Here is a 16189-nt window from a genome sequence, read left to right as displayed (position 1 = left end):
TCTCTCTCTCCACACACACAGTTGCTCTTTCTAAACTAGGATTTGGATGTGAACAAATTCCTCTAAGTTCTGAACACCCGTGAGACAGCCAACTTGAGAAGGAAGGTATAGTATGGTGGGTAGGAGTGTGTAGTGTGTGGGAGGCGTAGAGGATGTACGGAGCAGCAGACAGTGTGATAGAGGAGACTGGTGTTGGTACTTTGAGGGAGAGACTGGTATTGGTATGGTTGTGTAAGAGACGTAGCACGGGTGGTAGTAGTAGTAGTAGTAGTAGTAGTAGTAGTAGTAGTAGTAGTAGTAGTAGTGGTGGTAGTAGTAGTAGTAGTCTGGTAAGATCACGTGATGATTAGACACGCCAGTTTAATTCACGTAAAGATTAATCACCTTAACGCTAAACTAACCTTTTTCTAACCTATTCTAATCTAACCTAACCTAACCTACATTAACCCTAATCTAACCTAACCTAACACCCCTCCCTCCAAGTAGCGATATGGTGGTTAATCATTAAATAGAATAAACTAGGGTGTCTAATCTTCAGGTGATCCGTCCTGTAGAGGGTTGGGACGTGACAAAATCGGGGAGATGGTAAAGAGAATGGCGAGAGAGAGATGGTGAACGGATGGTGGTGAAAGTCGGTGTAAACAGGATGACCGGTACCATGACGAAACTATGGGACCTAAACTGCGTAATTGGTTAAGGTCATGTCAAGTTTGTGTTCAAAACTTGTTTATGTTTTGGTGATAAAAGGTGAAAAATTGCTCATTATGATCCCACGAAGATTAGTCCAAGGTAAATTTAGGTTAGGGTGATTAATCTATAACGTAAAATTAATTTGTATTATTATAGAAGTGAAAAAAACATGAGAGATTGTAGTGTTTGGATGATGCAGTCAACATCCACGAAAGAAAAATTGGTAAAAAAAATAATGATAATAATTGGTTAGTAGTAAAAAAAAAAATGTGCGTATTTCCCAACTCCTCCACTCGGGGTGTCTCAAGTACGGAGAGAAGCATCATTGTCTGTAGGGTTGGTTATCATACCTTACAAACTACTGATGGAATGAAGAGCCTGAGTGAGTGAGTGAGTGAACGAACATTATCACAAGGCGTATGGAGGAAATTCCCTCGATTCTGACTGGTGTGAAGGATATTAAGATAATATGGAATTACAGGTGAGAGAGAGAAATGAAACGGACAGAATTCCTAAGACAGGTGTACAGGTAAGAAATGACCTGGAAATCAGCTGTATCGTGAGCTGAGCGAGTAAGTGAGCGAATGAGCGAGATATTTATTCACGTTCACAGTCTGTAAGTCAATGGACACACTAGGTGAACTAAGGCCGTAAGGGGAGACTCCATTCTCTTCAGTCGAATTAAACTGCACAGGTGACGAGGTCTTGTTCTCTTAAATCATCCGTTCAAGGTTTTTTTGGGGGGAGGTCAAAGGTTAAGGATAATATATCAGTGTATTTTCTGGTTTGTATGGTATATCCTTTAACTAGTGTGGTATGGTATTTCATCACCATTGGGGTTTATTTAGTAACTCATGAAATCTGTTTTATCACTAGTGGGTTAAATCTCTTCACCAGCATACCAGCATATCCCACACACCTGTCTAGCATCGATCACCTGGCCTCTCCCTCCACTCCTCCTTTTTCCCCACCCGCACCTACTCCCCTTCCTCCTCCTCCTCCTCCTCCAATGTCTCGTGGGCGTGGGCGGTCATTCCCTCAACTATACTCAGTTATACCTTAAACTTTTAGCACCGGGATTATAGCTTTTTTCAGGTTATATCACGGCGTAGTCAGCTTACAGAGGCCTGGGAGAAGGGGGTGTACATGGAGGTGGGGGAAGGGAAGGGTGTGTGTAGGGGTGGGGGGAGGAAAGAGTGTGTGGGGTGGGGGGCGCTAGCAGGTAGGGGAGAGAGTGTGTGTGTGTGTGTGTGTTAGAGGAGAGTACCCATTATCTAGAGCATTCGTGAGCATAAGTGCGTACGTGTGTTAGGGGAGTCCCCGTCAGCCAGCATAACACGAGGTAGGAGGAAGTGACGTGGTTATCCTCGTCCGTTATATTATCAAGACCTTCCTCCTGGTCTACTTCCTCCCTCCTGTTATAATATTATTGGCTCACTTCCCTTCTATCTCTTCCTCTTCCTCAGGACTCTTGTTTCTCCTTTATTCTTCTTTCCCTTTGTGTAGTTATTATTTTTCTTCTATATCGTATTAATTTTATTCCCTCGGTTATTATTATTATTATTTATTTATTTATTTATTATTATTATTATTATTATTATTATTATTATTATTATTATTATTATTATTATTATTATTATTATTATTATTATAGCATCATCCTTTTCTTTTCTTACTTTCTGTCTCCCTTTTCGTTTATTTTTTTCTTAACGTAACTAATCATGGTAGTGTTATTGATTCTTCACCACGGCATCACCACACACCCACCACGTCATCACCACGTCATCACCACGCAATCAATTCATCATCGACACGTCATCACCTGCACAATGTCAACAAACAATGTCCCGTTCACCGCTCCTCCACTAATCCACCATCAGTAGCAGTTGTTTTGTTATTGACAACACCTTACACTCGCAACGGTACATATGGCTCATAATTCGTCCATAGAAAACATCTAATACACCCTTAACAACACAGCCAGTGTGTTAAGGACGTGACCACCACACACACGTACTCTGCCACCCAACACGATAACCCCAACACTTGCATTTCGACAAGCAGGAGACAAGACAGAGGTCGGGGGCAGGCTTCACAGAACCCCGTCAAGGTATTCCCTAAGTCGTGCAGGAGTGTGTGTGTGTATGTATGTGTGTGTGTCCGGTAAGCGATGCGGGGGACAACGTGTGTGTGTGTGTAGTGGTGGACGGGGAGGGGTTGGGAGGGGGTCAACCTGGGGACTTTCCCCAGTCAGCCAGACTTATGAATGAAGCCGTACCTGTGAGCATGAATCACGAGGCTCCGGTGCTTTACTATATACGTCATGCTCAAGGTCGAGGCAGAACGGCATGAATGATGAGAAGTGTGACGTAGTGAATGGAGAAGAATACAATACAAACATTTATTTTAAGATGTCTGAGTTCGTCGGAGCTTTGTGAAAACTCCAAATTTAATTAGCAAATAAACCAGAGGACAGACGGCGGTAGCTCGTGAGTGAGACTACACATTCTACAGCTGATAAACCTAATCATGGCGACTTGACTGTCATGATAAGAACCACTGAGATAGCTGTACTAGTCGGGGATGGGGTGTCTTGACGAAGCTACTGGCTCGGCTGTTCTCTTACATTATCAAAACACTACTTTGTTACTCGCTAAGATCATTATAAAACTCCATTAACCCTTAAGTATTATTACTAATAGTAGTTTTTCTTACATACGCACATTTATTGATTCATAATTATTATTGTATATTTACGCCTGAAGCTAGTTGTTGTTTGTCATTAATTTCATTTTACTTAAAGATGAATGGAAGGATTTTATAATTAGACTTTGATAAGGAATAATTTTGTAGATGGATATAGGTAAGGATAGGTAGTTAATGAAGAGAGAGAGAGAGAGAGAGAGAGAGAGAGAGAGAGAGAGAGAGAGAGAGAGAGTGTGTGTGTAATAATAATAATAAATTTGTTGACAGACAGACAATCAAGTGGAAATTAAAGACAGGCAGACGATAGAGAGATATAGACAGATCAAATACATAAACTGGATACATTAATATCAAAATAGATAGAAGGATGGATAAACCTTTGGATAGATGGATAGAGATATATTTAAGATAGGGAAATGTGCGGCAGTTGACCCTGTGACTGGAGGAGGAGGGGAGTGAAGAGTCATCAGGAAAGTACTGTATAAATGAAGAGAAAGAGGGAGGAGAGAGAGGGAGGGGAAGGAAAGAAGAGTACTTTGTCCAGTTACGCCTCTCTCTCTCTCTCTCACACAAACGTTTCTTTCCTTCAACCTCGTAGATTTTTGTCTTAACTGAAACGTTTAAGTACTTTGTCTAAGGAGCCTCACATCCTGTTCCTGCCGCCTCGGGTGTCCCTACTACTGTCTCCTTCCCATGCAATTCTCTGTCCATCATTTGATACAGTGGGGAGGAAGCTGTAGCCACCCACACACGAACAGGATAAGAGTGCTGTACTGATTTCAATTGGCGATTATCTAAGCGTTCGTCAGGTGTGGGGTGATAGTTTGTGGGAAAATGATGCGCTTTTCGCTCGTGTTGCAGCCAGACCCTAGCAGCGCCGGAAGGGCCCCGCCTGCCTGCGAGCGCGACCCCGCTAGACTGACTCCGCTCGCCTCTGTCCCACTCTGGACACCAACGCCGAGCATTGTGACTCATATCCTCTGTTGTAGTTAAAACAATGGTTTTAGTAATCTATTTAGTTAATTATATATATTTAAAAAATCTGTTGGCCTTCTCGCAGTTCTTTTTCATTATCTTACACTTGGTTCCAACATTCCGAGGGTCTTACAGGGCGCAAGCGCTAGCCACCCGCACAAGCGACGTCAGCAATCGATGATGACGTATCCTCTCGTCATATATAGCAGCCCCAATCCGGGCTCGCGCTGCTGCTCACTCAGTCTGTGGTTGGTCTCTCACGCAACGACGTCACTCTGACGTAATGGGTGATGGTGGTGTGACGTCATCCATTTATATGTTGGTCGCATTCGGAGCAAAGCAGTTATCTTGTTGTGAAGACGGTCGGCCTCGGTTGTGGGTGTGTGTCGGTCGTGTCTAGAGCGAGTGTTAGAGAATATACAAGAATACATCGCCTATATCGTTACCTCTCTAGTCCTCTAGATGAGGGACCTGTGGTACGAGACCTACCTTGACCTGGATCAGCTCACCGACTCGGGGGTGTCCACCGCCGGACTGGGTGATCTGGCCTTCCCCCACCTGACCTCTAGTCACGTGACCTTTCCGACCCTGCCAGTGACCTCAAATACACCTTCACCTCCAGTACAGTCACTGGTACCACTCAAGTACTCACCAGACTCTCCAGAAGCGCCAATCGACTTCGGATACAACTCAGGTAAGTCACTTCGGTCCTCTGACCGCCTCAACAGAGGGTCCGTCACGATATGCCTTACCCAAATTCTTGTTGAAAAGGCAACGAGAAACACTTGTGTCGTTTGAATCAATTCACACAACAAAGTCCCCGAAGTTTACCACAAGACCCAGGTGTTGCCAGCACGAGCAGGCAGAGCCCAGTCTGTCAGGTGTCACGTGGGTTGAACCAGCAAAAACTTCTTGTGGGAGCGTGACGAGGCCGTGTGTGATCCGACCTGAGGCTGTGGTCAGTGTCTTCGGGAACTGTTGGGTCGTGCTTGTGGCCTTCCTATGCTTTTTTAGGCCTCCACGTGCCTGTGTCTCTCTAACCTTGTTGTGAGACGTGTCTCTCACCACGGTGATCACCCTTGATTGCCTTCCATAAACTGTTATTTACCAAGTAAAATCGTGTCAGTACGTTTTGGACAATGCCTTGTATTTATTTTTAAGTTTACGGCAGTAAGTATGTCATAGACGCATATCGCCCCCACAAGTGAACGTACAGTTTAAAACACTCATTTTGTAACTCAACGACTGAAATCACAAGAGATTCGTATCACCTTGTCGAGGTCCTCAATATCCGTGTTGTGTCACCTCGCTCGGTACCGTACAACTCTACCTTGAAATATGTGCCAGTGTCACCGTGTATGGGAGGGAGGGGGCGGGCCGACGGTAAAGATGTTGCTGCAGATACTGCCAGGGGTCGCTACAGGGGGTCTCACCACCTTCTGCGGGTTTCTGTACCTACATGAAAATATTAGCAGATGAGTGTAAGGGTAGAGGGTGTGTGGGGAGCTCGTTACCGCTCAGTCACACTCCCCACACTATCACTCGGTTCATCATCTGCCTTGGTATTGCTCTCTCCACAAGAGCATGACTTTAAAAGATGAACTATGTAAAATTCTAACAACTACCCAGCTGAAGAAATCTCTGAAATAAGTAAAAATGTATTATAAAGTTGACTGTTTCACTTGAAAGTACTTCTGTGGTGGTTGTGTAAGGACAAGTGAAATTATAGAAAAAAAAATTCCTTGTGAGGTGCAAAGTTGTGTTGACCCTTCCCTTGTTGACCCCTCCACCTCCTCAATCTAGATTCGGACTCAGGGTATGGCAGGTGGAGCTATGGAGCTGCGGGAGGTGGCAACTGTGAGCGTGTTAAAGCTGAGGGCACCTTACGGGTGTCAGCCAGGCGGCCTCGTGGTGCCTCCGCCGGGACACACCACCACCCAGGCAGACCTCGTCCTCTACATCACCACCTAGGCACAGCCTCACCCTCAGGAGGGATTTTATGTTATAAAGGAGACCATTGGCTTGGTTGAAAGGAATGGCTCCGGTAAACCATCACGGGAATAAATGAATATGTGTGATATGGCCCTAGATAACAGGGTTACCATATAAGTAGCTTTACACTTAAGTGTTCCATAAGTTTAAGATAAATAAGTATGGAGATGGAGTGCTTAGCGTCCAGTGTGGGAGTAGTGATGGTGGGAGTGTCAAGTGTGACACGACAGTGAGCACTCCTGCACGCCTCGTAAACAATCTACCCATCTCCCGCCCCTCCCTCGCCCGCTCCTCTCTCAGCTGGTGGAATGTCTCAAGACGCAGCTGTCGTCGAGTTCGTGCATCTTACTGGCCCAGATAGACAGACACCCTTTCAGACACAGAGTTAGGCAGTCCTTTTCCTGAATAATCTTGTTTAGAAACTAATCTACAGTATCTCACTCACCCACCCTGTTAACAACTTCTTTACTATTCCTCTGTTACTCATTGCCCCCACCCCCCTACACCCGTATTATAACTGTGTGCCGTCATACAAGTCTCCCTGCTGCGGTACAATTTAATCCAATATACCTCTCGCTAATGAGTGATTTATATGGTCATCACTTGCATTTTGACAAGCATTAATCAAACTAGGTATAGTAACGAGGTAGCGGCAAAAGGCGTGTAGGTCACGACCCACAGCAACTAGGTCAAAGAGGGCAGGGGTCAACCCAAGACCGCCAGGAGCCGTTCCTTCAGGAGGCTATAGCCCCTAAACCGAGGTGGGTGGGCGAGGGAGCCACTACCTGTTGGCTGCCTCACCCACAGGGGCGGGGGACGTGCACACAGGTGGAGGAGCAGGTGCGGGGGAGGGGACCAGAGTACACGTGGGAGCACCGCCCGCGCCAGCAACAAGTTCCCTGCCTGCCCTCCCTCAGCCGCCCATCAGGGGCACAACATCCACAGTTTCGTGACAATTAGGGGACCAGTGAATAATTCTCGTCTGCGGTCGTGTTTTCCAGTCTTGGATCTCATCAATGCTGCAATGTTTTCGTAAGGGGACTCAGGGCGTGGGACCAACTTCAACTTAGTCTGTGGTCCTCACAGCTGAAGCATGCCTACCCCTTCCCCGGGCACATCGCACTTTAAGTTCTCTCCTTAGTCGATACAAGCGTCCCATGCCGCTGATAACGTCATGGATGACGTCAACAAAACGTCAATACTGCCTCCCTCGTCCGTGATGTCACAACGCAGGCTGAACGCCTAAGTAAGCAAGAATAAAATAATTTGAAAACTGACACAAATGTTAATAAAGATAGCATGTTTTTGGTTAAATCTTATGTGTTTCTTATTATTGTACACACTAGAAAGAGAATTAAAACTTTATAACGAAATTCGCCTAGCCTGAGAGTAGCTATAGGAGTGAGGGGAGACTCCGTGATGGTTGGTAGCCCTGGTGGGTATCGATGCAACCGGCGCGCACGGTGACGTCATGGACTGCTTTGAGGGTGGCCACGCACATACGAACGCGCTCTCATCTTTACCGTCACGAACACACACACTTGTTATGGCTTCACACGAATCATTGCATGTGAAATACTTTAGCTGATTTTCTGACAATTTGCATGATACACATATGACTTAGTCTCCGTGTGCAAGTAAACACTTTCACTGATGTTACCGTACCGGATACATTTAATCAGTTGACGTGACAACATAATCTTTTTCACTTAAAAAAAAAAATATCGCATGCGTTTTTTGTTCATTTATACCACGATATGTTCGATTTCCACATAAACTTAGAAAATGTATGTATTTCCCTAGTATATGCAAGAAGTTTGGCACTGGTACGGCAGGAAGGGGTCGGCTTTCAGCGACACTTTCAAAGGGTCTTGGCGCCAACTTGCCTCCCGGTGGTCACGCCTGATAACACTCACATATAAACACAGATAAGATAAAGACCCTCACTATTACATGAGTAACTATAATCTCAGTTAATACAGGGGGGTGCCTTTTCTACACATTTGGCTGCAAAGCTTAAGAGTACTTTAAAGATGGACATATAAAATTTCCTTATCGGTTCCCTGGTTATATATATATATATATATATATATATATATATATATATATATATATATATATATATATATATATATATATATATAATGTGTATGTGTGTAATCTCCGGTCTTTACTATTATCGAGGTATGCTTTTCATTTTTTTTTAGTTTCTTCATGTTCGTTACTCTCTCCTCCACCAGGCTTTCACTCACCAACCACAACCCCTTGCCCTGCCACCACCACCACACCACCACCACCACACCCCACCACCCACACACCACACCCACACCCACACACCCACACCCCACACACCGACACGCCACACACCCACACCACCACACCCACACCACACACCCATACCACCACACCCACACACACCCATACCACCACACCCCCCACACCACCACACCCCACACCCATTCCACACACACACACACACCACCACACCCACATCACTTACACCTTCACCGCTTCAACCTACCATTACCCACCACCCCTTGCGTCCCTTCCTCCCCATCCCTCGCCTCCTTCATCACTCCCTCCCCCTCCACCACCTCCCCACCTTCCTCCACCCCTCGCCCCCCAACCACCCAGCCCCCTCCACCACTGCCCTCTCCCCCCACCCTGCCCCCGCCCCTCCACCACCCCCCCCCCTCCACCACCACCTGCCCTCTCCACCACCACACCCGCCCCTCCACCACCACCCGCCCTCCACCACCCCCCCCTCCACCCCTCGCCCCCCTCCCCACCTCCCTCCACCACCGCCCCCTCCACCACTGCCCCTCTCCACCACCCCACCTCCACCCCCTGCCCTCCACCCTCGCCCCTCAACCACCACCCGCCCCCTCCACTCACCTGTCCCTCCACCACTGCCCTCTCCACCCCCGCCCCTTCCCTCCACCACTCCACCCCTCTCACCACCACCCTCCACCCCTCCACCTCGCCTTCTCCACCACCTGGCCCCTCCACCCCCGCCCCTCCCACCACCCTCCCCACCACTGTCCCCTCCACCACTCGCCCTCCACCACCCCACCCCGCCCTCCACCACCCGCCCCCCCCACCACCACCCGCCCCCTCCCACCACCACCTCCCCTCCACCACCACCCGCCCCTCCACCACCACCCGCCCTCCACCACCTACCCGCCCTCCACCCCGCCCCCTCCACCACTCCCCCTCTCCACCACCCACCCCCTCCACCCCTCCCCTCCACCCTCGCACCTCAACCACCACCCCCTCCCTCACCCCTCCACCCACTCGCCCCTCCCACCACCCGCCCCCTTAACCCCTCGCCCTCCACCACCCGCCCCCTCCACCCCTCGCCCTCTTCACCACCACCCGCCCCCTCCACTCACTGTTCCCTCCACCCCTGCCCTCCACCACCCCGCCCCCTCCACCCCCGCCCTCTTCACCACCACGCGCCCCACCCCCACCACCTCTCCCTCCACTCCACCACCTGCCCCTCCACCCTCTGCCCTCCCCCTCGCCCCTCAATCACCACCCGCCCCTCCACCACCCCTACCACATCCCCCCCCACCCCTCCCCACCCCCCACCCCCCGCCCCCTCACCACCAGCCCCTCCACCCCCCCTCCCCCTCCACGCCCTCCACCACTCCACCCTCGGCCCTCCACTACCTCCACCACTGCCCCTCCACCCCCGCCCTCCACCACCCCCCTCCACCCCCCTCTCTCCACCACCCGCCTCCCCACCTCCACCACCCTGCCCCCTCCACCACCACCCACCCCTCCACCCCTCGCCCTCTCCACCACCCGCCCCTCCACCCCTCCCTCCACCACCCTCCACCACCTGCCCCCCACCCACCACCACCCCCCCTCCACGCCCCCTCCACCTCTCCACCACCCGCCCCCTCACCACCACCCACCAACCTCCACCTTAACTCCTCTACTACCTGGTACCACCCACCACCCACGCCTCCTCCACCATTCCTCCACCACCACCACCTACCTCCTCCACTCACCTCCTGTACCACCACCACCCCCACCTCCACCACCACCACTACACCACCCCCACATTACCCACCACTACCACTCTATCATCGCTGCTCACGGGATAGATAGATAGATAGATAGATAGATAGATAGATAGACAGATTCCAAATAAAGTATGGGCTAGTGATTATTGGCAGGACTGGTAAAATTAGCTTTTTTATCAATCACTTTAATTTGTAATGATTATTGGCTTATCTTATTTCTTTCTCTTTTTGGTGTTGTCAGGAGATCGATGCGAGACTCGGCCGGTACATATATACACCGGCCAGACCTCAATACACCTGTCACCCGGTATTGGCAAGAGGGAGTACAGATCAATTTGGTCTCCATTTGTGTGTGTGTGTACGTGTCATTCATTTGGCGTGTGCGTGGATAGGTGTGTGTACAGATTATGTCCCTTGTATGTGCGTGTCTCGTCACTTGTCAGGGGGTGTCACTTCACGTTGTGCATAATTGTTGACATGCACACATACAGGGATATGTAGCCACTTACATATATGCATTGATCGGCAAATGTACAAGTGCAAAGCAATATATATCGATATATACAGTATATATATATATATATATATATATATGCTGATAATGCACATACACTATGTTATGAATAATTACTTAGACGTAAATATATATATATCATCTAGTCGTACAATCCAAAAAAAAATTTACACACACACACACACACACACACACACACACATCGGACAGAGAGAAACACAAGTCTCTGCTATAGTTATTTAGTACTTCAGTATCTCGCCTTTAAACCCAGGTGACAGTCTTGTGGGTCATGAAGGTGCGGCCCCCGTGCTCCAGTCCTATGCATTGCCTCTGATGTTCAGTATGTTATCAGTTTCATTTTATATATATATATATATATATATATATATATATATATATATATATATATATATATATATATATATATATATATATATATATATTAAATACTTTTTACTAAAATTATTATTTCATATAATTTTTAGCTATTTTATATGTAGGGAGTATTATAGATATTTTTATAATTACGTCTTTCATGTATTATTATTTCTACTCAGAAATATGAAGAAGTGTTTTTGAGGTAGAGGAACCACTGTCAAGCATCATCTTGAGGGTGATCTCATCCTTGTTTTCTTGGGCCAGGCCTCGAGGGCTCCTCCACGGGAATCGATGATTGCGTCACGCGACAGCAGGGGCGGAAGGGTCGTGTGATTAGTCATTATATTACATTATTATTGCTCTAAGTTATTCCTTATCTTCTTACAATGTTCCCATTTCGCGCGTGAGTCATCGATAAGACCTTACTTCACCTATCCAGGTGTCTATCTGTCCGATAGTCGAGCTTAAGGAACATCATCACTTATTCGAACAATTACCAGAGACTCGATTGCATGTGTCGTCTGTCTGGCAAGAGCGTGTTTGATGTCTAATTCAGTGGTCGTGTAGAAGGAGTATTTATTTCTCCCTTGGCAGAATCAGTCGAATCCTGGCTCACACGGCTGTTTGAGCATCACTGTATCAGGGGCGGTACAGTTCTGTCTAATGCAACTCTTTTGGTCTCTATTTCAGTCTAGATTTTAGTATGGGAGAGTTTTCAGTTTGTAGCGTATAGGGTATATTGACCTCTGCCATGTTATTACCTGCCCTGCCCTACCCTACCCTGCCCTGCCCTGCCCTGCCCTGCCCTGCCCTGCCCTGCCCTGCCCTGTATGACATGGTCCTTCACTTCTCTTGACTTATGCCTTCCTGGCTCACCCTACCGTAACTTACGTCGTCTTGCCCTGGCTTGCCCTCGACGGCTGGTAGAGACATCTTTGGGTGTGGAGGAGGATGACCCACGCCCCGGGTGACCTACTTACAGAGGCCCGTCAGGAGCCGCCGTCGTGGGGGACAGGTTATGACAGGAACCTCGTTATTACCTACCCTGTTTATCTCCGGCCTCGGTACTGCCAACACTACTAACAATATATCTGGCAATCAACACCTTTCTAGTTTTAATGATCAGTCCTGTTGCTTCACTACGGTTGACAGTGATGTTTGGTGACAGGTGTGTTTTATATAGCCAGATTGATTAACTTTGACTGCCTTTCTAATAGTTTATCACTCCCCTGACTCTACTTTTCAAAGGACTTGTAATTTTGACAGTACCTGGGGGTCTGGTACTGGTAGTGTGTCCCCATATGCGACAGTGAGCGGGCAGAAGTCAACTCCGTTAACTAAGAAGGAGAACAGTTTTATGGGCGACTGTCAAAACACACCAAAAACTGGTTAGCTGCGAGTTTTTCGACCCCCGCCCACTTTCGCTCTCACTTCTCCCGGCTGCTTATACGGCGACGTCCACACTACGGCGCCCGCACCTGCCACGCCTCGCACAGTATAAACTTGTTTAATACAGTTACACCTACAGTAAACATCAGAATAATTGCCGTACTGTAAGTTTTGTTTGTATTTTAGGGATCCTGGGCTTAAACTAATGATGAAAATCATGTTTAAATAGAGAAAAAATTATTACTGCGCTTTCGTTTACAGTTGTGTCTCATGCAGCGGGGTTGAATGCATAAATATTCAGGAATAAATATGCGAAGAAAACACTGAAGAAATTTTAGCTGCGGCATTTTCTATCGCTTAACCACTTGATTAAAACCCTGGTGGGCATCGAACTGTAACCATTGCATGTGTTCGTGCCACAAATCCGCGTCGAGTTAGTCCCTTCACAAATCTACGTTGAGTTAGTAGCGAGAACGCCTGGTGGTGGTGATACTTGCAGCAGGTTCTGCCCCGGGGGGGAGTGTAGCAGCAGAGACTGGGCTTCTACTCACCATTTCCTAGTGAGGCAGAACATTATAGGTTATCCAACACGCCACCTCAGCCTCGCGAACTCTTGTTCTGGCTGTGAGGAGAGTGCTGGTGGTCATAGCTATTCTGCGTTCAGTGTGTGTGTGTGTGTGTGCTGGTCATATCATATCTTTGAAGAAGTTTGTAACGCAGGTATAACACAGAGACTATAGATAGGGTAGCTATGTATAGAGACGTACAGCCACCAGGCACAGGTTGCCCCTAGACACACCTCGTCTCTCCCTGGCCTCGTCTTCAGCCCAAAACCGCCTTACGTCACGCTATCGAAGTCGGATCAGAAAAAAAAAGATGAAGAAATGATGAATAACCGAGAAACAGAGGATTAAACATGCATAAAGGTAGTGAAGATGGAGAGATAGAGATAATAGAAACTGAAACACACAGACAGACTAACAAACAGGGGGTGTGGCAGAGACAGAAACAGAGGCGTGAGTGAGAGAGAAAGAGAGAAGCTAATGCGCGTTTTGAGTGAGATAAAAAGATGCGAGTGAAACAGACGTGAGGATAATGTGTGAGAGAGATAGAGAGACAGACAGAAGTGAGATTGGTGTAAGAGAGAGACAGAATTGGGTGAGAGAGAGAGAAAAAGAGAAGAGAGAGAGAGAGAAGCGGCAGGGGTAAGAGACACGTGTTAGTAGGGAAAGTGATGGCGAACACTTGCACCCGGGTAGTTGCGTCATGGGAGGGACCAAAACCGGTATTTTGTGTTGTGGACGGAGTCGATGTTATCACCTGTCAAGTCTTCCTCTCACAACCACGGCTTTTACACTCCCTTGTGACTGTCACCCTCTCTCTACCACTCCCTTCCACACCCTGTCACACCCTGCCATTATGCCATTCCATGTCACCTTTCACCATGGTACCTCTCCCCCCTCCCTGCCACCCGCTGCTGTCCTGTCACTCTAACCTAACCTAACCCAACCCAACCTAACCTAACCCAACCTAACTTGCCATACCTCTGCCCATATACTGTCACCTCACCGTCCTCTGTCATTCGTTAACAAAAGGTTCCAGATAGCCTTTCGTCGTCCCCTGTCTTTATCTCTTTGTTTCTCTCCAATTCCTCTCCTCATTCTTCTTACCATCATGTTTACTCACCTCCTCTTCTGCTGATTCGTCCCATCCCTTTACATCCTCCTCACACTTCATTTATTTATTTTCTCTGTCATTTGCTTCTTCTTTCTGCTTCCTCTCTTCCTTCTGCTCCACTTCTCCTTCACTTCCTCTTTATCATTATCTATTTTTTATCCTCTTGGGAGTTCGTTATTGAAGCACCGGTAACCAGAACGTACAAAGTAATAATAGTAAGAGGGAAAAAGTTCATAGTCGTGTTGGCTGCAGTAATACGAATCAATCAGGAATTATTTTTTACTAGACCTTAATTATAGCCTACGCCCTCCTTGGCGAAAATTTAACATGTCCTACAAACGGGAGTTGATGTTGGGAACTTAAACTGTATTTCTTTTTTTTAATTCTAATGTCAGTTTTTTTTCTCTTGTGGGGGGGGCGGGGTATTGTGTACTTAATGCTTGTTAAGAACCTCAGCTCAGTAACCTTGGCTACGCGCTCTGCCAATGTTACAAAGCTCGAGTGAAGCACCTGAAAGAGCTGCCACACTTTCCCACGTAATTTTGTTTCTTTCTCATGTTTAAAAGAGAATTGAGACGTTTCATTACAGCCAGACGTCTCCAATAGATGTTTACTGCTCGATATTGATGGTGAGTAGCCTAGGGGTCATAGCTGCCCTTCCTGCAGGAAACAAAACATTGAACGAATCCCAAGGAAACGAAATGGGCGACAGGTCTCCCCATGAACTAATCAACGCAACGTTTGTCGGGTTCACCCTGTTGGTCGTGCCTCCCTTTGTGGCCCTCTCCTCGCCTCCTTAGTTATGGTCCTAATCGGTGAGTAGAGGCAGGTTGAGATCACAGACCTCAATACCGCTGATGCTAAATTATAAAACAAGAGGCTCTCTCTCTCTCTCTCTCTCTCTCTCTCTCTCTCTCTCTCTCTCTCTCTCTCTCTCTCTCTCAGCTAGTGACATAATGAACACTTAGGGGAGAGAAAAACAAAACCAATCCTCACATTAACCCCGAAATAGTTTTCTTTTTGATACCACCAATTTTGATTGCCCAATAAGGGTGTGAATAATTCTATCGCGGCCATAAACTCATTCTCGTACAACACTCACCACTTTTTATGACTTGGTATTGTCAACCGCGCTAATCTGAGGGAGGGAGAGCCACGCCACCTGTGTTAATGAGTCCGCGTGGTCAGAGAGCGAGGGAAGGAGGCCCCGAAGCTGTCTCAACGCGGGAGAAGCCTGATGGAGGCTCTGAGGGAGAGGTCGCAGGAGGTAGTGACACACATCAGGGGCTCAGATGAGGGCGTCGACGACAGAGCAGCTAATCTGATGTGATGAACTGTGACTCCATGGCTGAGTGTGTAGAAGCCTTGAGGGTATTGATTGATTGTGGTGGCCCTTCCTCGCATATTGACCCGTTATGGTGAGTTAGAAACTGTCATCTATATCCAAGTATCAACAGAAGGATTGTGTATAATATGCGACAAAGAGCGCTAAGAGCTGTGTCTATGAGACGTGTGGTGAGACATGCTGGGTTCAGCTTAAGCTACAGGATCTACACTTGTAATTTGAGACGCACGATACAGCCTGGCTTTAACGTGGGTGTATGTAGGAGACGCGGAGGCAGCGGGGCGGCACGGAGGCGACAGAATTGTCCAGTCGAAGGCTCTTGAGACCAAACAAAAAGAAACTCAAGGTTGCAGCCTTTACTGAACGAAGGGAACTCACACCGTCCACCCGCTGAAGCTCTCCATCCTCCTTTTTCATCACAACTTTCCATTATCTCCAAATTTCTCACATTTTTCTACCGTCTCTCTCGTAGGCTCATCCTTCTTAACCTTA

General features: G+C 47.6%; 1 protein-coding gene across 1 annotated transcript in view; it reads left to right on the top strand.

The window, feature by feature from the left end:
* Window positions 1-4712: 4712 nt before the first annotated feature.
* The window catches only part of LOC121864628 (probable nuclear hormone receptor HR38), a 43788-nt gene continuing 32311 nt past the window's right edge, over window positions 4713-16189 (top strand). Inside the window, exon 1 of the mRNA XM_042363720.1 lies at window positions 4713-5065. Coding sequence (XP_042219654.1) covers window positions 4834-5065 — 232 coding nt within the window. The 5' untranslated portion in view covers window positions 4713-4833. The remainder of the gene's footprint in view (window positions 5066-16189) is intronic.

The sequence above is a fragment of the Homarus americanus genome, unplaced genomic scaffold (assembly GCF_018991925.1).
Source record: "Homarus americanus isolate GMGI-L3 unplaced genomic scaffold, GMGI_Hamer_2.0 scaffold57965, whole genome shotgun sequence".
Taxonomy (NCBI): Eukaryota; Metazoa; Arthropoda; class Malacostraca; order Decapoda; family Nephropidae; genus Homarus; species Homarus americanus.
This window is presented reverse-complemented; position numbering and strand designations above follow the sequence as displayed.